This window comes from Euprymna scolopes, chromosome 4 (assembly GCF_053919585.1).
Source record: "Euprymna scolopes isolate OS-2025 chromosome 4, ASM5391958v1, whole genome shotgun sequence".
NCBI classification, from domain to species: domain Eukaryota; kingdom Metazoa; phylum Mollusca; class Cephalopoda; order Sepiida; family Sepiolidae; genus Euprymna; species Euprymna scolopes.
The window spans coordinates 155994507-156018242 of record NC_136485.1 but is presented as its reverse complement, the minus strand read 5'-3'; the positions used below and the strand labels follow the sequence as shown (position 1 = coordinate 156018242).

Below are 23736 nucleotides of genomic sequence, written 5' to 3'. Positions count from 1 at the left end.
TAATGTTCAATGTTTAAAAAAAAAAAAAAACAAACAAAAAAAAAAACAGGTTTTATTTCTATCTGAGCGTTTTCTCATTAATTTTTAAAATAAAAAAAAATAAAAAAAATAAACAAACAAATAAATTTTCTCATTTATTTTATGATCGGCTTCTGATTTTCAACATTCTATTAAATAATCTTTTAAAAATTAGAGAAATCGTAAAAATTAAGTTCACAGAGCACACAGAAGTTAGTGTCCCCAGTGATGACGAGTTAAACATAGCTGAAAGGAAAAAGATAACAAAATAGCCAGGTCTTATGTATGATATTAAAAGAAATTGGAATCTTAGGAAGATCTCTATAATTCCAGTTATTATATAAGCAACTTGACTTATGGAAAAGAATTTTAAAAACTACAAATATATCTGGTGAACCAAGTGCAAATGAGATTCAAACAGTTGCACTTAAAGGGACAGTCAGAATCTTAAAAACATCTTTCGGTTGGAATATCTGAGTTAGCGGGTGAATGGTTGACATCTGGTAGGATGCCCCATCCCCAGCTTGAACCAACTGGTAAGAAAATTACTGTTGCTTTGTGTTGCTGATACCTGTAACACTATTATTTGGTAAATAAAGATTTAAATGAAATAAAAACTATTTGTTTATTTTTTTTAATCGAAAATATATCGAGATTGAAAGAATTTATAAGTATTAGATTATCCCTGGCCAAGAACTGAACCATTTAAAAAAATATAATAAGAAGTTTTTGTTTTATTTATTTATTTATTTATTGTGTTGTGATTGTAGTATTGGGTTTTTATGTCGTTATAAAAACAAAGATTATGTTTCTCATCAGGGAAATATTCATCTTGAAGTAAAAGCAAGTCTGTATGCCAGAAACTTTGATAATATAATGATTCATTTTCTTCTTTAATGTAAGTTTTGTCCTCATAAATTTAGTTTAGAGCTGTTTGCTTTTTTTTTGGGGGGGGGTAGTTTCAAAACATTGTGATTATCAAAAACAGGTTTGGCAATATGAACGTGGGAATGAGGTTGGGAAGGCGAAAAGGGAGAGGAGGGAGAAGAGGAGAAGGATGATGATGATGATGAGAAAAAAAAAATGATGGCAGGTGGCGATGGATCCAAAGGAAATGAAAGAATAGTTAATACATGCTTGGGAGACGTGGATTCAACACTGGACTAAAATTTCTTGTCCATAATTTATTAATAAAGTTATTCAAACAAATCGAAGAAAACAGAATACAAAATTAAATATAAAAGAACAAAAAATTAGAAAGAAAAATTGAATTCAATCTTATGAGATTGGTAACTAATATTTTAAGAAATATTTTAGTAGTCCGTGTGTGTCTGTCATTGAAACCCATGATTTCAAAATGATCAGATTCTGATCATATGCATAGGCACGCAACAAACAATAATGGTATCGTTATTATGGTGTTATGCATATAACCACATTTACTATATATATATATATATATATATATATATATAATCTGGAATAGGAAACTAGATCTAATATCTGGAACAATTTTTTTTTTTGTCCTCGTGATTAAGGGAGGTGGTATTTGATCAACACTGTTGGGGAGCCATGATTTTGTTATTTTTTTTTTTAATCCTCCGAAACAGTGTTTCATGGTAAACAACTGATGATCCATGAAATAACATTAGGACTATTGTGAATTCGAGAAAGCAAGTTGATACAGCGATTGCAGGTGATCAAATGACTTAGTGACTAAACAGTTTTCCAATTAATGATAAAAAATATAAAAATTAAATAAGTTTTTTATATAGTCTTAAAGGTAAAAAAAATTCCAAGACTATATATATATATATATGTAATATTTGTTTCGTAAAATGGTTTTTCAATTATATTCCATCCTTTTTGTTTACAAGCTCAATGTATGTTAAATATAACGTCAGAGCATGTATAAAAGAATAACAATATAGTTTATATTCCAAGATCCAAATATTTATTTTCCATGCAAAACAGCTGCCTATTTCTAATTTTTCTGAAGAGTGTATGCACGAAAAGAGGTGGTTTTGTCATAATAATAACCGTTTGTTTTCGCATAGCGAAACGGATCTGTAAAAAAATGTACCGAAATTGTAGTATGCTTGAAGAGTTGTTTTGCATGAAAAATGAGTATTTGGACTTTGGAATGTAACTATACTGTTATTCTTGTATATATATATATATATATATATATATATATATATATATATATATATATATATATATATATATAAAGGGCTAGGGAATATCCAACTGTATGATATAAATAATTACTGGAACATTTCATGTGTAATAGACTTTATTCTATTCTCGTACAAAATTTTGGTACAATTTAAACTTTCTTTGAATATGCAAAGGCCAGAAATAAAGGATATTTTCTTAGATCAGAGATAACATTGCAAACAACTAGGAATATGCTGGGAGTTAAACAGAAAGTAAGGCAGATAAGAAAAAGAATAAAAGAAATAAGAGGAGAAGAAAGAAAGAAAATAAAAAGGAATCTTAATATGATGTTCACTTCCTAATGGGATGGGTTGAAAGACAACTCACTCCTACAATTAAAATTATTTTTCACAGACAAATTCCAAATTCGAAACAGTGTTAAGCAAAATGCTGCATTTCAATTTCTTGTTCTCTGTCAGTGGGAGAGAAATCCTTCACGACTGAGACAATTTTTATTTTTGTTCCTTTTCCTCTGCGTTAAAAAAAAAAAAAAACGACTCTAATGTCTAACTGTCCCGAGGGGTGAGCTTTGTAAATAAGAACTCTTTGTCGATACTGATTGAAAGTTTATCAGAAATTGACCCCCTTTTTTCTTTCCCTCTTCTTTATTTTCTTCTTTTTATGATTTTTTTTTTTTAAACTCAGCATCTTCCCATCTGTTTATAATGTTATCTCTGATGTTTAAAAAAAAATCTTTCTCTCCTGGTGTTTGTATATTTGTAGAAGACATATATCGTACCGAAACGTATTATGGACAGGAAATTCGCATTTTCCAGTGTGTCTGCCTATTTTATTGAGGATAATTAATGGTAGACTAATTATAAAAGAAATACCCTTGACATGAATCAAAAGTTTATCATTCAATTTGAAATTCTTAATTGTTTGATTAATTGAAAAGAAATCTCTGATTCTTTGATGGGAATCTTAAAGATCAGAAAATCTTTCTTTCAAAAGCTTTCACTCTTACTCCTCAGATATACAAACAAAGATATATATATATATACATATATACATACATATATATATATATATATATATATATATATATATATATATATATATATAATTCTAGGTTAATATTTTCCAGACGTAAAGCAAACAATGAAGTTTTAACAAGACAAGAGTGCTCAATACCAAAGTAGGGCAAGATATACTTTTTATTTATTTGTTTTACATAAGCATTAATATGTCGCTACACAGCCATGAGCATGTTTCGGTTAGCCAGTTACAAGTAACCAGAGAACTCTTCAGGCGATATTGCTTATACAAAAGTTTAATCTGTACCGAAACATGCTTATGAATGTGTAACGACATATTAATACTTATGTAAAACCAATAAAATATTTATTTTTTTTTAGCTTGTTTTTCACTAGATTCTGTCTTCACAACACCTAACTTTCTGAGATATTGTGTATTTTATCCATATATATATATATATATATATATATATATATATATATATATATATATATATATATATATATATATATATAATTGCAAACATGATGTTTCACTCTCCTGAGTTGAGAAGCATGAAAACAAACTAATATAAATACTGACACAGAAACATGATTTAAGCGTTCATGAGCTTCGATATTTCAATTTGCTTGGTCCAATTTTCATCATGCAAAGATTTTGGCTATGCAAATCGAAATATCCAACACATTTAATGCTTTAAAGATGTTTGTGTCAATATTTTTAATTAGCTTGTTTAACGCTTATCAACTCATCCCGTATACTAACCACTTTGTATTTAATTTATTGAAATGTAATTTCTCTGTAAACAAACTCCTTCATGCGCGCACACACACACACACACACACACACACACACACACACACACACACACACACACACACACACTATTCCATTGTAAACTAACACGTTTTCACACACACACACAACTGTGTTATGTGGTACTATTTGAAACAATGTTTTCACACACTTAATCTTTTTGTGAAGAATCATAAACCAGTTCCTATTTACTTGCCTCCCCACGAGGGTAGAGTTAGACACAAGGTCGGTGTTTAATGTGGGGGGAAAATCCAGCTCCCAAAAAGGGGCACTCTGGATAGGAACAAAAAATAAAAATTGCCTCAGTCTAGAAGGAATTAAATGTGTTTCAGAAAAAAAAAAAAATGATGGATTAAGTTGTGGTGAAGGAGAAGGGTGGGGGAGTAATGGGGAAAAGTAATAGAATGAAGTTGCTACAAATGGGACAGGAGAAAGAAAAGATGATCCATGTTGATTAATGCCAAGTTCTGCATGATATAATGCACTCATTGGTAAGCATATTAATGCAGAATCAGGTATCATCGTCACGGGTAGGGATTATAAAAAACAACAAACAAACAAACACAGGCACCCAGGGCAGTGGGGTGGAGAAGAACCTCTCTCTATTTCTCTCATTCACCCTATATTCCCAATATGTTAATTTGATCTCTCTTTCTGTTTGCTGCCTGCAGGAGTGTCTGGGGGATGTTACCTTGTCCCAAAAAGAGATTTTCATCTTTTTCCCAAGGAAAATCTTTTGTTACAGTCAACAATGTTGATCTTGTAAATTAAACATCCAGAATACAAACCAAGGAGAACATTATCTTTTTATTAATATTATTATTATTATTATAACAATCATCATCATCATCATAATAAAAAAAACAACATTAATGTCTGAAATAAAAATTGTACAGCTTTCTTATACACTTTTTTTTATTGTTTGTTTTCTTAGATATTTATGATTTCGTCAATGTTGTTAGTTGTTAAATATATAAGCATTTCTTTTGTTGTTTTGATCGAAGATTTTATTTTCTTGTGGATTTATTTATTTTTTTATTTTTATTTAATTGTGTGAATCTAATTTTATTAAAATTAAAAATAAAAAAAATTTTTAACTAAAAATCTTTTTTTTTTCTTTTTGTCAATAAAAATAAAAATAAAAACAACAAAAAAACAAATAAAACAATTTTTTTTTCTTTCTTTTATCTTTAGATATCCCATGACTTAGAACAAAACAACCAAAAGCGTATTTAACCAGAGTGTGATGGTTATAGAAAGTGCTTGTCTAAAGTGACAATTCGATGACGATTTATATAGGTTTTATTTATTTATTTTTTTTTTTACTTCATTTTGTTCATTTATTTATTTATTTTCTTCAAAAGAAACAGAAAAAGAAAAATGATAAAAAGAACCAATAATAAAACACGGAATTAATACTAATATAGAATTAGCTGCAAGAGCTTTCTGTTCGTGTTCATACACCGTGTGTACGTCGATTCTTTATTTAATGATTAAAATAAGTACAAAAAACAATAGCAGAAATGGGAATCAGGTTGAACTAAGTACATTAAATGGATTGCAATATTATGGGTTATTTTTATTCTCATTACCACAAATGAACATTGGAATTAAAATAATATGTCTGCTGTGGATAGATAGCCATATTTCATTTGTTGGCCATATTTCCAATTTTTGCCAAAAGTCACAGATGTTAGTTTATTTTCGTTCTTGCAAATTTGTCCTTTGTCAACTTTACTTGATTTTTTTTTTTTAAGTCTGATTTCTTATCATTTTTTTTTTTTTTATTTCATTTTTCTATTGATGTTAATTTTTTTCTCGTCCAGGGAATAAAATGATGCATCTGGAGTTTATCATTTTCTTTGCCTTCTTTTTGTAGAAGAAAAAAAAAACAAACTAAAAACAAACAAACAGTTAAACAATTTTTTGTTTGTGTTTTAATTGCTTAAATATTAGTAATTTCTTTCTTTCTTTTTTCTTTTTGCAAGTTCCAATTTTTCTCTCCAAACTTTATTATGCACATAACACAGCCATGAGGACAATATTCAGGTAAGAAACTATATATATATAGATATAGATATAAGTATATATATATTTTTTCATTTTTGTATTATTAATTTTATTATTATTACTTTTTTTTCTTTTTACATCCTGACTGTGAACATTTTGATGTCGCTCAAGCACATCCCATCTGCTCCAACCGAAGGCCGATACAAATCCTACATTGTCAAACAGTGGTCATCAGTGATTTTCTTAAAGACACACTTTGTATTTATTATCTACAATAAAATACCCTCCTCTGGAAAAAAAAAAGGTAGAGTATTTGATATATATATATATATAAGGGTTATTTTTTTTTTCCTAGCCAGCAGCCAGCAACGCAACAGAGAATTTAGCAGGTCTCTCTCTCCCTTTTGTCTTTCAAAAAACAAAAAACAAAAAAAAAATGTCCCCATTAACAATAAATGTTGTACTGCTGATTGCCAGAGCTTTCTTCATCTTCAAAGTTTGGTAAGCAGAATCTCTGGTAAGGTTACTACTACCCACCGTGAGCAAAAGTCTGTAAGCTACAGCAGTGACCAGACGTTGTTGTCTACTGATGAAACCACTTGCCAATAAAAGAGAGAGAGAGAGAGAGAGAGAGAGAAAGAGAGAGAAAGAGAGAGAGAGAGAGGAGCATCTGCCGTGTGAAAATAGTCACTATTACATGTCACTACTGCAGTTGTGAATTGTCGTAGTAACGTCTTGATATTGTTGATCTCTACAGATGTAACCATTTGCTGATGACAGCAACTTTACCCAAAAGGTCTCTGAATGTCATACCATACTGCTGCTGCTGCTGTTTATAGATCTGTCACGTGTTGTATCACCACCTGTGAAGCTGTGTGCAAAAGAGGTTGTAGCCAGTTATTCATGTCCATTCTTACTGGTGAGCCATCAATATACCAAAGAACAAGGCTGTACAAAGGATCACCGCATGATATGAATGAAAAACCATACATCCACTGCTATTGGTGCCCTGAGCTGAGGTTCCTGCAAGAAGAGGGAAAAAAAAACTCATATGTGAAGAATTTCAAGACTAAGACAAGAAAACAAGAAGAAAAACAAAACAAAAAAAAACTCCACAGCAAATCACGGTGAATATCTTTACTGCAATAAACAAATACTTAAATCTAATAAAGTTTTATCAACTCTTACTGACTCCCCTCCTCCTCCCCTGATCTGAACCCCCTGAACTACTTCCTTTGGTCATATGTTGAGAATATCACCAACATGACTTCCCACAAGATCAAAGACAGCCTGATCGCGACCATCCACCGAGTATTCGCCAAGCTCCTGCCGATGCTTGTGGACAAGGCATGCTTCGAGTTCCAAATACATATCGAGGCAGTAATTGAGGCTGAAGTCGGCTACATTGAATAGATGTCAGCTCTAATACATAATCAAGTTACCTGAATTGATTTTTTCAATAAAAGCTTTAAAATAAAGCTGTAGTGTTGTTTTCTTTAGGACGATGGAAATGATTGTCAACTAAAAGATAAGGAACATTATGGGAGTACTCACATTGATATAAACTGATTATTACCCATGGGGCGGTTTTTGACAAGAATTTGTTGGCATTGGATTTGAACATAACCAAGTTACAACCAGCAGGGAAGCAGTCCTACGATAATATGTCGCTCAGACATTTCAAAGAAGGTCTGTCCATGGAAATTCCGCTTGATGCTAGGCACATGGATGTAAAAATGAAAAAAAAATTTTCAGTGTAGTAGCAAAATGAGTTCTTGCTGTGAATGTCTTACAAAGGGGACCAATGATTGGAGCTCAGTCAAGCACCTTACATAATTATCTACATGTTTTTGACTGTTTTTGTTGTTATCTTTACAATCTATCAGCTGTTGTACTCTTCGGCCTTCTTCATTGTTAGACTTCCAGGAATTTACCTTCATTTACTATACTGTGATAAACTATTCTTATTTTGCATTATGTCTTTTTTTTTAAATCTACCTTCCATCAGAATTGAACTCAGTAAAATTTATTCCCATTAAACTGCATTATGAATATTTTTTTCTTTTGTCACCAATAAATTGGGTAGGTAACACCTCCGTTTGAACTCCATATCCACACCTTGCAAAAGGTTCTCAGTTACCTGTACATGTGTGAATATGACATAATTACATTGGCACACTGGTTCCTGTTAGATCACCGAAGTTAAGCAATGTTGAGCCTGGTCAGTACTAAAGTGGGTGACCATTTGGGAGTTCCATGTGTTGTATGTGCTCTCTGCTTATCTCGGCATTGTTTCCAGTCATCATAGACTTCTTCATGTCACTAGACTCAAGCATTGCTAATTCAGGAGGGATGAGGTTGAGGATTGTGCAACCCTTGCCTCACAATTACATGCACAGCTACCCATACAGGGGGTATCCATTGTCTTTTGAGACTGAACGGAGGTACATGTATGGATGTGCATGGCAAGGGAATATCAGGCATAGTTTTGCGGGATTTCAACAAGCAAGACGATTTTAAAGGACAGAGTGTTTCCACAGCCAACAGTTGATGGAGGCAGTTTGTCACATACTTCAGCAATTCTGAACATAGAAATAAATGTTTCCAAGTCATTGGAACTACAGGGTGGAATGATAAAATTGTCGTTATAGAAAAGGCGACATGATTCCATTTCCGTTTTATGAAAAACTGGTTTTCTTTTTATGTTGCAAACCATCTACTAGTTTACCAGTTGTGTAGAAATCCCAAGAACAATAGGAGCCTTCTGTCATATCTGAAAGTGACACAATGTTCAACAAGGGAATTCAGATATGCCCCGCTACACAACTCATGCTCTCTACCAATCTAAGTCATGACAACAGAACCATAGCCAGCACCCTCAAAATGCATCGTTGGATTGCCATGAATAACAGGAACATGCCCAGCATGATGAAAACAAAGTTTTTGAGCATGGTTATGGTCTTTGGTGTGGTTTCAAGTGAAAGTCACATCATGCCACCTCACATCTTTGAAGTCGGCTTGAAAGTCAACACCAAAGTGTACCTGGATGTACTGAAGAGTGTGGTGATCCCTTGATGCAATCAGATGGCTGCTGGCAGACCCTGGATCTGGCAGACCCTGGATGTGGCAGCAAGGCTTGGCACTGCCCCATAAGTCCAAAGAAACCCAGGCTTGGCTTCAGAAGGAGTGCAACAACTTTGTATTCTACTCTCACTGCCCCGTCCCTCTTTTCCTTAACAAAATTGATCCCGCTGGACTACTTCATTTGGTCATACATCGAAAACATCACCAACATGACCACCCATGAAACCAAAGCCAGCCTGATCACTGCCATCCACTGATCTCCTGCTGGCATTTGTAGAAAAGGCATGTTCTCAGTTTCGGAACTGTATCGAGACGGTGATTGAGGCTGAAGGTGGCTACATTGAATAGATGTCAGCTCTACTACATAATCAAGTTACCTGAATTGATTTTTTTTCAATAAAAATTTAAAATAAAGCTTTAGTGTTATTTTTTTCTTCAGGGCGACAAATTTATCGTTCCACCCTGTAAATGCTCACAAGAACATTAAGGAATATTAATGAATCGTTGAATAAATAGAGTGAGAGAAATGCATAGCTAAGTGAGCGATTGATGATTTAATAATTACCAATTATAACTAATTTAAAAAAAAAATTCAAACAGAATTCATTTCAAACATAACTCAATCCCAGAACTAATTTTGGATGAAATCCTTAGAGAAACAAACATTAATTAACTAATCTTTGATATAGTTTAGAATAACTGCATTGAAATGACTGTGGATAAGTGGTTAACGACACAGACATTTGTAAACATGGGTGTGCCAAGTTCGAATCCAGTTCATTCCATAGAAACACTTTCATCAAACCCACACCTGACCTTGTGTAGACCAGAGGTCAAATAAAATAATAATAGACCAGCGGGACCTGTGGATATTCCACAGGGGACTAATTCATATGTAATATATTGACGTTTGCATTCTGTGGATGTTCAGCACAAATACAGAAGCTCTGATTTTATTGTAGCTCTTTTGTTAAAATTGCAAAAGTATTTATTTTAGCTAGCAGGGACGTCCGGGTCATAAAGTACGCTTAAATATGATATTTTAATTCTTGCAGATTTTGTAAATATTATTATAGAGTTAATGTTCTATCGATTTTTATATATTATAAAGTTGCGATTTCCAAAAAATATATCATGACTTGGGTGCATCAGCTTTAATTGAAAGTGAAACCAAAACTTATTAAATGTATGTGTGTATATATATATATATATGTAACTTGAGTGCCATCAGTTATAATCGAAACTTAAAACAAACCTTATAAAGAATTCTTGATAAATTATTTTTAAAAAGTATAGATTACTGGAGTGCCATCAGCTATAATCAAAACCAAAACTTATGACGAATTTTTGCTAAAATTACTTATTACAAGTGATGGAAGTCAATAACATTTCGGGACAAGATCAAAGTGTAGTATCTGTTCTTCAGACGCTGCACTTCAATTTCTTGTTCTCTGTCAGTGGAGGAGAAATTCTTCACGACTGAGACAATTTTTATTTTTGTTCCTTTTCTCCACGTTAAAAAACGACCCTGGTGTCTAACTCTGTCCCGTGGGGAGGCATTGTAAATAGGAACAATTAAACAACTCGGATGTAAGTGACATAGAAAATATATAGATGTGAATAAATGTTGCTTATTGAAGTAAACAGAATTTTCAAATGAACAAATCCTGTGAAAACGCTCTGTAAGCTCTCGATATTACGGATGTTTAAGTGCACTGTCTTATTTTCATGCTCATAAGAAAAGCCTTTATATATAAGTTGTATGAGAAAGGCATTAAACAAAAGAAGGAAATACGCACCTCCCCTATATAGAGTGTTGCATAGTGTGCAAGGGAGGTAACTCCCTCTAGCATTCAAATAAATGCTTTTTGAATGTGGATTCGTTTGTCTTTATCACCAAAACAATAACAAATTAGAATTACGTTTGTGAATGATAAAATTGTTCTTGTGATTCTGGTGAGTTTCGTGGTTTGACACAGTTTTTGCAATAACCATGGTTCCAGATTTGAATCTTGCTAGAATTCAGTCACACTAATAAGCTGTATTGATGGCAAAAACATGCTGTCCATGAACACTTACATTTTACTAGCAAGTCTACTTAGCGATGCCCAGGGCCATAAAAAAAAAAAAAACAAAACAAAAAAAAAAACAAAAGGACAAAATAAAAGAGGTTGAAAATGTGTGTAACATCTTTATATTAAAACTCCTACCTCTCTACTTATCTCAAGTTGTCTATTTTCTCATCTCCCATCCCTCCCCATTTTTCTGCATTCCTTTCCTTCACTCCTCTTTCACCTCTGCCTAGCCCATTCCTCTCTCTTGTTTTAACGAATTGAAAAAAAAAATAAAGTAAGTTATATTGATATAATAGATGACATTGAAAATGGCTGAAAAAATGACATAAAATAACAAAAAAATTCAGTATCAAATTATTATTAAAGGCTAATAAATAAATAAAATAACAAAAAATTCAGTATCAAATTATTATTAAAGGCTAATAAATAAATAAAATAACAAAAAATTCAGTACCAAATTATTAAAGACTAATAATAAATAAAATAACAAAAAAATTCAGTACCAAATTATTATTAAAGACTAATAATAAATAAAATAACAAAAAAATTCAGTACCAAATTATTATTAAAGGCTAATAAATAAATAAAATAACAAAAAATTCAGTATCAAATTATTATTAAAGACTAATAAATAAATAAAATAACAAAAAATTCAGTACCAAATTATTATTAAAGGCTAATAAATAAATAAAATAACAAAAAAATTCAGTACCAAATTATTATTAAAGGCTAATAAATAAATAAAATAACAAAAAATTCAGTATCAAATTATTATTAAAGGCTAATAAATAAATAAAATAACAAAAAATTCAGTACCAAATTATTATTAAAGGCTAATAAATAAATAAAATAACAAAAAATTCAGTACCAAATTATTATTAAAGGCTAATAAATAAATAAAATAACAAAAAATTCAGTACCAAATTATTATTAAAGGCTAATAAATAAATAAAATAACAAAAAATTCAGTACCAAATTATTATTAAAGGCTAATAAATAAATAAAATAACAAAAAATTCAGTATCAAATTATTAAAGACTAATAATAAATAAAATAACAAAAAAATTCAGTACCAAATTATTATTAAAGACTAATAATAAATAAAATAACAAAAAATTCAGTACCAAATTATTATTAAAGACTAATAATAAATAAAATAACAAAAAAATTCAGTACCAAATTATTATTAAAGACTAATAATAAATAAAATAACAAAAAATTCAGTACCAAATTATTATTAAAGGCTAATAAATAAATAAAATAACAAAAAATTCAGTACCAAATTATTATTAAAGGCTAATAAATAAATAAAATAACAAAAAAATTCAGTTTCAAATTATTAAAGACTAATAATAAATAAAATAACAAAAAAATTCAGTACCAAATTATTATTAAAGACTAATAATAAATAAAATAACAAAAAATTCAGTACCAAATTATTATTAAAGACTAATAATAAATAAAATAACAAAAAAATTCAGTACCAAATTATTATTAAAGACTAATAATAAATAAAATAACAAAAAATTCAGTACCAAATTATTATTAAAGGCTAATAAATAAATAAAATAACAAAAAATTCAGTACCAAATTATTATTAAAGGCTAATAAATAAATAAAATAACAAAAAATTCAGTACCAAATTATTATTAAAGGCTAATAAATAAATAAAATAACAAAAAAATTCAGTACCAAATTATTATTAAAGACTAATAATAAATAAAATAACAAAAAAATTCAGTACCAAATTATTATTAAAGACTAATAATAAATAAAATAACAAAAAATTCAGTACCAAATTATTATTACAGGCTAATAAATAAATAAAATAACAAAAAATTCAGTACCAAATTATTATTAAAGGCTAATAAATAAATAAAATAACAAAAAAATTCAGTTTCAAATTATTATTAAAGGCTAATAAATAAATAAAATAACAAAAAAATTCAGTACCAAATTATTATTAAAGGCTAATAAATAAATAAAATAACAAAAAATTCAGTACCAAATTATTATTAAAGGCTAATAAATAAATAAAATAACAAAAAATTCAGTACCAAATTATTATTAAAGGCTAATAAATAAATAAAATAACAAAAAATTCAGTATCAAATTATTATTAAAGGCTAATAAATAAATAAAATAACAAAAAAATTCAGTACCAAATTATTATTAAAGACTAATAAATAAATAAAATAACAAAAAAATTCAGTACCAAATTATTATTAAAGGCTAATAAATAAATAAAATAACAAAAAAATTCAGTACCAAATTATTATTAAAGACTAATAATAAATAAAATAACAAAAAATTCAGTACCAAATTATTATTAAAGGCTAATAAATAAATAAAATAACAAAAAAATTCAGTACCAAATTATTATTAAAGGCTAATAAATAAATAAAATAACAAAAAATTCAGTACCAAATTATTATTAAAGACTAATAAATAAATAAAATAACAAAAAAATTCAGTACCAAATTATTATTAAAGGCTAATAAATAAATAAAATAACAAAAAAATTCAGTATCAAATTATTATTAAAGACTAATAATAAATAAAATAACAAAAAATTCAGTACCAAATTATTATTAAAGGCTAATAAATAAATAAAATAACAAAAAAATTCAGTATCAAATTATTATTAAAGGCTAATAAATAAATAAAATAACAAAAAAATTCAGTACCAAATTATTATTAAAGACTAATAATAAATAAAATAACAAAAAATTCAGTATCAAATTATTATTAAAGGCTAATAAATAAATAAAATAACAAAAAATTCAGTACCAAATTATTATTAAAGGCTAATAAATAAATAAAATAACAAAAAATTCAGTACCAAATTATTATTAAAGGCTAATAAATAAATAAAATAACAAAAAATTCAGTACCAAATTATTATTAAAGGCTAATAAATAAATAAAATAACAAAAAATTCAGTACCAAATTATTATTAAAGACTAATAAATAAATAAAATAACAAAAAATTCAGTACCAAATTATTATTAAAGACTAATAATAAATAAAATAACAAAAAATTCAGTACCAAATTATTATTAAAGACTAATAATAAATAAAATAACAAAAAATTCAGTATCAAATTATTATTAAAGGCTAATAAATAAATAAAATAACAAAACAATTCAGTACCAAATTATTATTAAAGACTAATAATAAATAAAATAACAAAAAAATTCAGTACCAAATTATTATTAAAGACTAATAATAAATAAAATAACAAAAAATTCAGTACCAAATTATTATTAAAGGCTAATAAATAAATAAAATAACAAAAAATTCAGTACCAAATTATTATTAAAGGCTAATAAATAAATAAAATAACAAAAAATTTAGTACCAAATTATTATTAAAGGCTAATAAATAAATAAAATAACAAAAAATTCAGTACCAAATTATTATTAAAGGCTAATAAATAAATAAAATAACAAAAAATTCAGTACCAAATTATTATTAAAGGCTAATAAATAAATAAAATAACAAAAAATTCAGTATCAAATTATTATTAAAGGCTAATAAATAAATAAAATAACAAAAAATTCAGTACCAAATTATTATTAAAGGCTAATAAATAAATAAAATAACAAAAAATTCAGTACCAAATTATTAAAGGCTAATAAATAAATAAAATAACAAAAAATTCAGTACCAAATTATTATTAAAGACTAATAATAAATAAAATAACAAAAAAATTCAGTACCAAATTATTATTAAAGGCTAATAAATAAATAAAATAACAAAAAATTCAGTATCAAATTATTATTAAAGGCTAATAAATAAATAAAATAACAAAAAATTCAGTACCAAATTATTATTAAAGGCTAATAAATAAATAAAATAACAAAAAATTCAGTATCAAATTATTATTAAAGGCTAATAAATAAATAAAATAACAAAAAATTCAGTACCAAATTATTAAAGGCTAATAAATAAATAAAATAACAAAAAATTCAGTACCAAATTATTATTAAAGACTAATAATAAATAAAATAACAAAAAAATTCAGTACCAAATTATTATTAAAGGCTAATAAATAAATAAAATAACAAAAAATTCAGTATCAAATTATTAAAGACTAATAATAAATAAAATAACAAAAAATTCAGTATCAAATTATTATTAAAGATCAATAACAAATAAAATAACAAACAAAAATAAATAGACGGCAAATAAAAAAAAAGAATATAAGGTATAAAAAACAATGCAAAAATTGTTGATTAATTCATGCAGGCATTTTATGAAGTAGCGTTTTTTTTTTTTTTTTAGTATATAGTCCTTTTTTAGAACCAGAAGGATAACTATATTTCAGTGCTATTGGAATGCTTTTCAAATATTACATCTACTTCTGGTGTATGCTGTCAACAACTATGTCTAAGTTTTCAGTATACTGTGAAAAAAACTGATTGAATAATAGATCAAACTGATTGTATCTTTATGCAATCAGTTTGATCTATTATTTAATCATTTTTTTTTTGTATAAATGAATGCTCTATGATAGTGTGACCTTTTCTTGTAGACTTCCCCCACAGCAATGTATTCGCAATGCTACCTTGTGACATTACAAATAGGTTGTCTTGATCAACATTCTTATATTAAATTTCTGCAAAATAATCGTTTTAAAAATAAAATAAAAACAGAAAAGTAATGAAAAAAAAATTGAAGTAAAAATTTTTTTTAGAAAATATAGAAAAATTGTAATCAAAACAAAACAGTATTATTTGTGATCACTGAAAATCTGGAATGGTGTCAAGAAAATTCATTAAATTTAAAAATGGTATCAAAATGGTATCATAAAATTTAAAAATGGTATCAAAATGGTATCATAAAATTTAAAAATGGTATCAAAATGCGACCCATATTATTGATTCCCAATTTAAAAAAAAGAAAAAAAAAAAGAAAAAAAGAATGGTGAAATATTTTATATCTTCCATAAATTGTTAAGGAAAGAAAAAGCATGTTCCTATTTACTTGCCTCCCCACGAGGGCAGAGTTGGACACATGGTCGATTTTAAATGTGGGGAAAATCCAGCTCCCCCAAAAAGGGGCACTCTTGATAGGAACAAAAATAAAAATTGTCTCAGTCATGAAGGACCTCTCCTCCAGTGATCGAGGACAAAAAAGGTGAAGTGTAGCATATTTGGCTAATGTGAGCTTTTTTTTTTTTAGCTGTACCACTAGCTATATTGTGAAAATGTTTGAATTTTATCCCAAAAAATGAATAAATAATTGTTTCTATGTTGCTATTCAAAATAGCAGTAGCAGTGAGTGTTGTTTAACATGCCTACTCTGGATTAGACAGAAACTTAAATTTGCAGTTTGTATCAACCAATCACAGCACAAAAAATATTCACTCCAAATTCCAGCGAATAAAAACCAAAACACAGCATTTTTCCTTCTTTTTTTCTTGCCTTTCTTTTACAGATACCACTCGTATGCATGACATAATCTTATCTGGGCTCCTTTGGTGCAAAGATCCTTTTGGCATAATGAGAGACTTTCACAAACAGCACCAGTATATTACCAAATACTCTCACACAAAAGTTAGTACATACATTTTCCCACTAAAAAACACAGACACACTCATATGCACACTCATCTACATGCCAATTTACACACGTGTAAATGCAGACGGCGCCAAGCAAAATAAACACTTGCATTCTATATCTCCTTACAGGACAAACAACTATTTCATTTGGAAACATTCCTTGGACACTTTAAAATCTCAATCCTTCACAAACTCTTTAGCTTTGGTTATCTTAAAAAGTTGTTGATAAAAATTAATTATTTTGTATGAATAAAATTTGTAAATCTTTTTGATATTGTGTTTACATTGTTATAACATGACATATCCTCTCAACCAAAATACAGGATGTTTCACAAGTCGTGAACATACCTGGACATTAAATATCTCAAAAACTAATAAGAATATAAAAAGCATGCCGATCTATCTATCTATATATTTATAAAAGTAAGAATGTGTGTGTGTGTGTGTGTGTGAGGACACTTCTCAACCTATATACTCAACGGATTTTTGATCTACAGACTTAAAATTTGGTACATAACATATTCAGACATGTAGAAAACTTTTAAATGTTTTCATCCGGAAAAAAAAACTCTTAAGGGGTCAAAATAAGCACATTGGTACGTGGGGGTGGTCAGATTTTTATCTTTTTGTCAACTGTTTCACAAATCGAAACCAAAACGTTTAGTTTGTGATTTACTTTTTCCTTTGACGTTAATGACTGAGCTATGAAGACATGTTTGCTGCAAGGCTAAAAATTAAAACATGGACCAATAGCTATTACGTTATGCATGCATATTTGTAATGCCGTCATTCGACCTTTACCTGACAAATTCCATTTTTATAATTTTCCCACTTTTGCATCGATTTTCTCCAGCTAAAACCCAAGTATAAAGTTTCGCATGGGTTTGAATATCCTATATATTAAGTTTCATGTTTGTCGGCCAAAAACTGACAGAGGAGTGTGGTAGGCAAATTTTTTTAACCAAATATATATACGCATACATAAATATATATAGAAAAAGGTTTGGGTTTTACTATAACGTTTTTACGCAAATATTACACAAGTATAAATCATGTAGAATATCTGCATGAATATAATTACACGTAATAGTTATGTCATATAATGGTGGTATTAAGATGAACAGTTAACTAAAGATGATCATCCCATGAGAAAACCGAAAAACAAAAACTAATATGGAATTAATTAAAATGAATGTTTAAAGGAATATGCAAATTAGCTAGATCTTTTGCTAGTGAATGCAATTCCACAACCCATATATAACAAAGTTGTGTTTTCTTTTTAAATAAATAGAAAAAAGGGTTTTTAATATGAATATCAATACAAAACAAAACAAAAAAAAAAATAGAGTATAAAAGATAGATAGAAGAATAGACACATTGATATAAAAAGCATTGTGGAATTTTAATGGGGTCATCGCTACTTTTCTAATAATGTACAATTTATAAAGAAACAAAGGTAATTATATTTCCAGATGTAAGAAATCTTTTTGGAAGAAAAAAAAAAAAATCAATCATGCATCTTATAAATTGAAACGAAAAACAATTAAAACGAAGGAATAAAGCAAAACAAAAAAACAAAAAAACAACAAAAAAAACAAAACAAATAAAAAACCAGAAATATTCTTCATCTAAAAATTAGATTTTATTCAACAAAAAAGAAGAACGTTTCTGAATTTTTGAGATGATGATTGGTTATTCGTATTATTTAGATTCATCGGGCTACTGTTCTCATCTTGAGTGCCATTTTCATAACGTTTCAGTCGATGTAACCTCCGACTTTCTTCAGGTGTATCTTGTCAAACTTGGGAACGTTTCTGTCGAACTTAGGAATCTGGATAGAATTTCGAACGCGTGACACAGTGATTAGAGTACTCAGAAAGATATCAATTGTAAAAGAGATATTTTCCTGAAGATTTAAGATTCAATTCTCAGTGTGAGCGACCGAAAAATACAAATGAAAATTACTTCACACCTTTAATCAGTCATGACTGATGATGCTACCCTCATGAAAATAAATAAAGCAATCCATTCGAAATTCCGTCCAAATTTGCAAGTTCGCAAAAAATACACCTGAAGAAGGTTGGAGGTTACATCGACCAAAATGTTGTGAAAATCACACTCAAGATAAGAACAATAGTCTGAAGAATCCAAATAAAATGAAAACTAAAGAAAAAGTCTGAAAAAAAAAAGAAGAATTTTACTCATATTTCATACAAAACAAATCTAAATAATAAAAATTGAATAATAAAATTGGGCTATTTCTTACTCTAACGGTGAGATTAAAACACTGATTTCAACTTGGCAGAATAGAGGAACAATAGTTTACTAATCACGTGTATGCGTTTGAAGTTGTAACGTGAACTAATTTGCATATTGTTTTGCAAAAAAAAAAAAACATCCCATTAGTTTCTATGTTGTTTTTTAATGATTGCTTTTTATTTTAATATCTATATATATAAAGTAGTGGCGTTCGTGTGTATGAGTGTCTGTATGTACAACTCTCCCATAGCCCAAACCACTTGGCCGATCATGACCAAACCTGGCATGAAGATGCTTCCCCACCTAAGGATGGTGCACATCATTTTTCAAGGTCAATGTTATAGTCTACGTATATATACTCTCATGCAGCCCACACCATTGGATCGACCATCAGGAAAGCAGACATGATGACAGTCTCCGAACTAGGGATGATGCACAGTATTTTTCAAGGTCAAATGTCGGGACTTTGTTAATAACATATATTTCTATTTACAAATAGTTTTTATATCATGGATAAACTTCGGCCATGTTTTAAGATAACAACCTTTCTGATCCTTTATGACCGATTTACTTTTAGGTAAACTTGATTAATTTTCAACAAGTTGCGATCCAGTTATAAATTGTAAAAAACCAAGCTCCCAGAAGTCTTTTCTCTTTATGTTTGAACTATTGGAGAGCTACAGCTGAGATGAATATATAAAGATATACATCCTATATATTATTATAATTGAATGTTTTTAATTGAATAGAAACTCTCTTGCCTTCAAACAGTTAAACTGTATATTAATATATTAAATATCTGGCGCTTCTACACTATTGGGACGAGATTTCGGAAATCGTAATACTGAATTTCACATGAAAAGAATGGTATCTATATATTCCTCGTATTTTTAAGATGATTATATAAAAAAAAAAATTACAAAAATCAATCAGGTAGAAAATTATTTATTAAATAAAATAAAAAATAGAATTTGATGAAAACTGTAAGACACAGGAGAGTTCAAAAGGAGGTAATTTTCTGTTTCGATTTAAACAAGATGGCGGCAATTTTTCAACTGCCACCACGATTAAAATTGTTTGTTTTTTTAATAATTCAGTAATATTCAGTTAATTCCGACTGCATAATTTGAAAGCTACCATTGTAACTTATTAGAATTGACAAAAAACATCAGTTGAAACCATTGTTTTTTTTTTTTAATCTGAAAACTCCATTTATCGACGACAAAATCTCGTCCCAATAGTGTAGAAGCGCAAAATATTTTTTTATCTAACAAAAATATATTAAAATAATAAGCAAATAAAATGTTGTATTATTGCCCATAAACAGTAAGGATGTAAATTAATTGAAAATTTGTATGAAATCAAACAAGATGTGAGGAATAAAAAACGTGATACAAATTGTAGTTTCATAAATGTTTGCAACAAATAAAATATGATTTTGAAACAAAGGTTTATTAGGAAAAATGTCACAGTATGAATATTTCTTCTATAAAAACAGAAAAAAATGCACCTGGGTTTTCTGGTTTGTACGTTAATAATGCTGACTGCTGAAACCCTATAATACTAGAGAACTAATACTCATTATTTCAACATAATTTCACAGACATTGATACAATAACTGAAAAAAAAATAAAACAAAAAAAAAAGCGAAACAAAAAGAAACATAAAAAACATAAACTTAAGAAAAGAAAAACACCTAGAATGAGTCACCCCCCCCTCCAACTAAAAGTCTTGTGACAAAAAACTATGTATATAAGATTTTCTGCAAATGTGGAAAACTATACAAAGGTTAGATCAGTCACCTCTAAAAGTAAGGCTAGAAAAACACCGTAAAACCGTAATATGGAGGAGAGCTCAAAGAGTCTGGACTAGCTGATAACATATGGAAAGAAAAAAAAAAACACACTTCCCTTTGTGGAACGAGGTCAAAATAATTGACAGGGATGCAAGGTAGAGGCAGCACATATGCTAAAAAAAAAGAAAAATTACTAAGCAGACCAAGCCTAGAGATTAGTAACATTTGGGAGCCTCTAATTGTAGAAAAAAACAAATATTGTACATCCTTAAAATTTTGGCAAGAGAAGGGAGATAATCCACTGTTAATCTTTATTAGAGTTGCCTCCCCTTTGTCTACTAATTTTTTTCACAAATATGAAACCATATCCATAAAATAGAGACTAACTCAAAGAATACAAAAATATCCACGGAGCCAGTAACTTTTCTCTTTTTTTTTCTAAACAACAACCAACATGCCGGTCGAAGGCCAACCTAACCAAAACATTGCACAAATATCACTCAAGATGAGAACAGTAGTCTGATCAATACCAGTAATATAAAAAATCAGCCCCCATCAAAAAATGCAGAACTTTAATTAAGAAAAAAATGTTTACAAATTCTTTAATATGAATCTAGCATTTATTTTTTTACTAAACAAAGGCTATCAAGGCCAGATGTCATTCAAGGATAAGATATAATGATCGTCAAAACCAAGTTCAAATATTTATGCAGTTTGAGATAGGAATCTACGGCTTGTTTTACAATCCACAGAGGTACGAAAAGGTTGCCAAAAAAACAAGTATATAATAAATAAATGTTACCAAAGGCAAGATAAGTTCCTTTTGTACCTTACTGGATAAGTTTTTAGTGTTTTCATTTAATGTAAAATATTTATTCAGTTCGAGAAACAAGTAGTGTTGAGCGCTATGTGACAACAAGAAAAAATGGTTGCAATGTCTCTTTTAAGTCTCGATAATGATTTCAAAATAAGAAAACAAACAAAATGGTAGTAGAAACTCACCTAATCAATATTACCGTGACATTCATTGGGTGAGTTTCATTTTGTTTTGTACAGAAATTCATCTGATAAGTATCGAAAATTGAAAAAGATGCGATCTTAAAAACAGCTTTTTTCTCTCATAGATAAAAAGAATAATTTTTACAGGGGATTTTTTTACGTTACACTGGCAAAGGAGATAATAAAATTTCAGCAAATCACTTCTTCTTAAAAAACAGATTTATTATAATCTGGAGATATAGCTCAGTGGTAGATCATTCGACTACAGGTCGAATGATCCCCTGTTCAAGCCCAAGTCTACCTCACCATTTTATTTAAATTTTTTCTTATTAATGAGTTCAATTTACGATAAAAGAAGAGGTAACATTTAAAATTGCCGAAAATCATTTCTTGGTTTGCATATGTAAAAACTAAACATTAATCAGAAGTGACTTTTCCAGGGTATTCATTGTGAAGCCAAAAATAGCTGACGTGATATTATAAACAAACATAAACGGAATTCGATGAACGATATTATCATTGTTATTTTTTTTATTTTTTATTTTTATTTTTTTTTTTGCCGCATTTGTCCACCAGGCAAATTATACCTCATAATATATAATAATCAATAGAGGATTGATTCTATAATAATATGTACACGATCTGCATAAATTAAAATATTATGTTTAAGCGTATTGTACGACCAGGAAACGCTGGGCTACCAGCTAGTGTATATCATATATATCATAAGGGATGGAACAATTCCAATATTTTTTCCGATTCTGATACAATTACTGATTCCGATTCTTTATAGGCTTCTTAATATTTAACTATAGAGTTGTTATTTTTCACGATTACCATAAAAACATATGTTAAACGTGCAGATATACTCGTGATGGATGATCTATCGATTTTAGTTTTACTAATCATTTAAAATCAATCGATATTCATTATTTTGGTATTACTATCAGCAGTAGAAGAATTTTCTTTAAAGAAAATCAAATAAAAAGCCAGTTAAAAGAATCGTTTTTGGCATCGAAAAATAGGCACACATTTTTCCGATTCCGATACTCCAAAAGTTCTGATTTTTTCGTTTCCCGATTCCAATTCCAATTAATCGTCCCAACACTCATATGTATGAGAGAGAGAGAGAGAGAGAGAGAGAGAGAGAGATGATGATGATGATAATGAAGGATAAATTTGGTTGTTTGTGATAAATTTAGTAAATAATATTAACTGAATCCAAAAGTAATTAATACTATGATAAATAGAACAGTCATAACAATATATATATATATATATATATATATATATATATATATATATATATTCTTCTAGGTTCAATCCTTGGCTTGGGAGAGATGTTAGTCTAGCGGCACTAATGGGTTGTGATACAACGAAACAGGACTGTATGTCGATGACTACAAATATATATATATATATATATATGTATATATATATATATATATATATATATAATCGATATGCTAAGGACAAGATATTGCTCAGTGGAAACCTAGATATCTTAGATATATCTATGTAAGGCATATAAAATGTATTTGTCTTTTCCTCGGCTAAATAATGATGAATTTCTTCAAATTTAAAAATTTAAAAAATTGACTTTTGGAATACATAAAAACATGTAAATTATAGACATTAATATTTATTAATAATAATATTTTATTTGTATATTTTAGTATTTGATCAATAGTTTTGAATATTTTAAAGAAACCTCCGTCCGTTTTTAAAATATGTCTATTTTGATAAAAAAAAAAAAATGAATGAATATTAACCTTTCATGAAAAACTGGATATTTTTAAATATATATTTTTTCCATTTGTAATCTGAATGTTTGCAAAATCGGTGTTTCTTTTTTACCTTTACATTTGTATAATGCCAGGCCTTTCTCTTCTCCTGACGAGAAGAATTTAGCTTTA

At 28.5% G+C, this 23736-nt stretch overlaps 1 protein-coding gene and 1 long non-coding RNA gene across 18 annotated transcripts in view; one reads left to right on the top strand and one right to left on the bottom strand.

Annotated features, from left to right (window-relative positions):
* The window catches only part of LOC145269755 (uncharacterized), a 32062-nt gene extending 24542 nt beyond the window's left edge, over nucleotides 1–7520 (top strand). The window contains exon 2 of the long non-coding RNA XR_013865224.1: nucleotides 6021–7520. This is a non-coding gene — a long non-coding RNA (uncharacterized LOC145269755). The remainder of the gene's footprint in view (nucleotides 1–6020) is intronic.
* Nucleotides 5418–23736, bottom strand: part of LOC145269663 (zwei Ig domain protein zig-8-like) — a 1012799-nt gene continuing 994480 nt past the window's right edge. For all 17 annotated transcript variants that reach the window (XM_080125478.1, XM_080125377.1, XM_080125391.1 and 14 more), the window contains one exon: nucleotides 5418–7065. In XM_080125478.1, coding sequence (XP_079981604.1) covers nucleotides 6956–7065 — 110 coding nt within the window. In that variant the 3' untranslated portion in view covers nucleotides 5418–6955. The remainder of the gene's footprint in view (nucleotides 7066–23736) is intronic.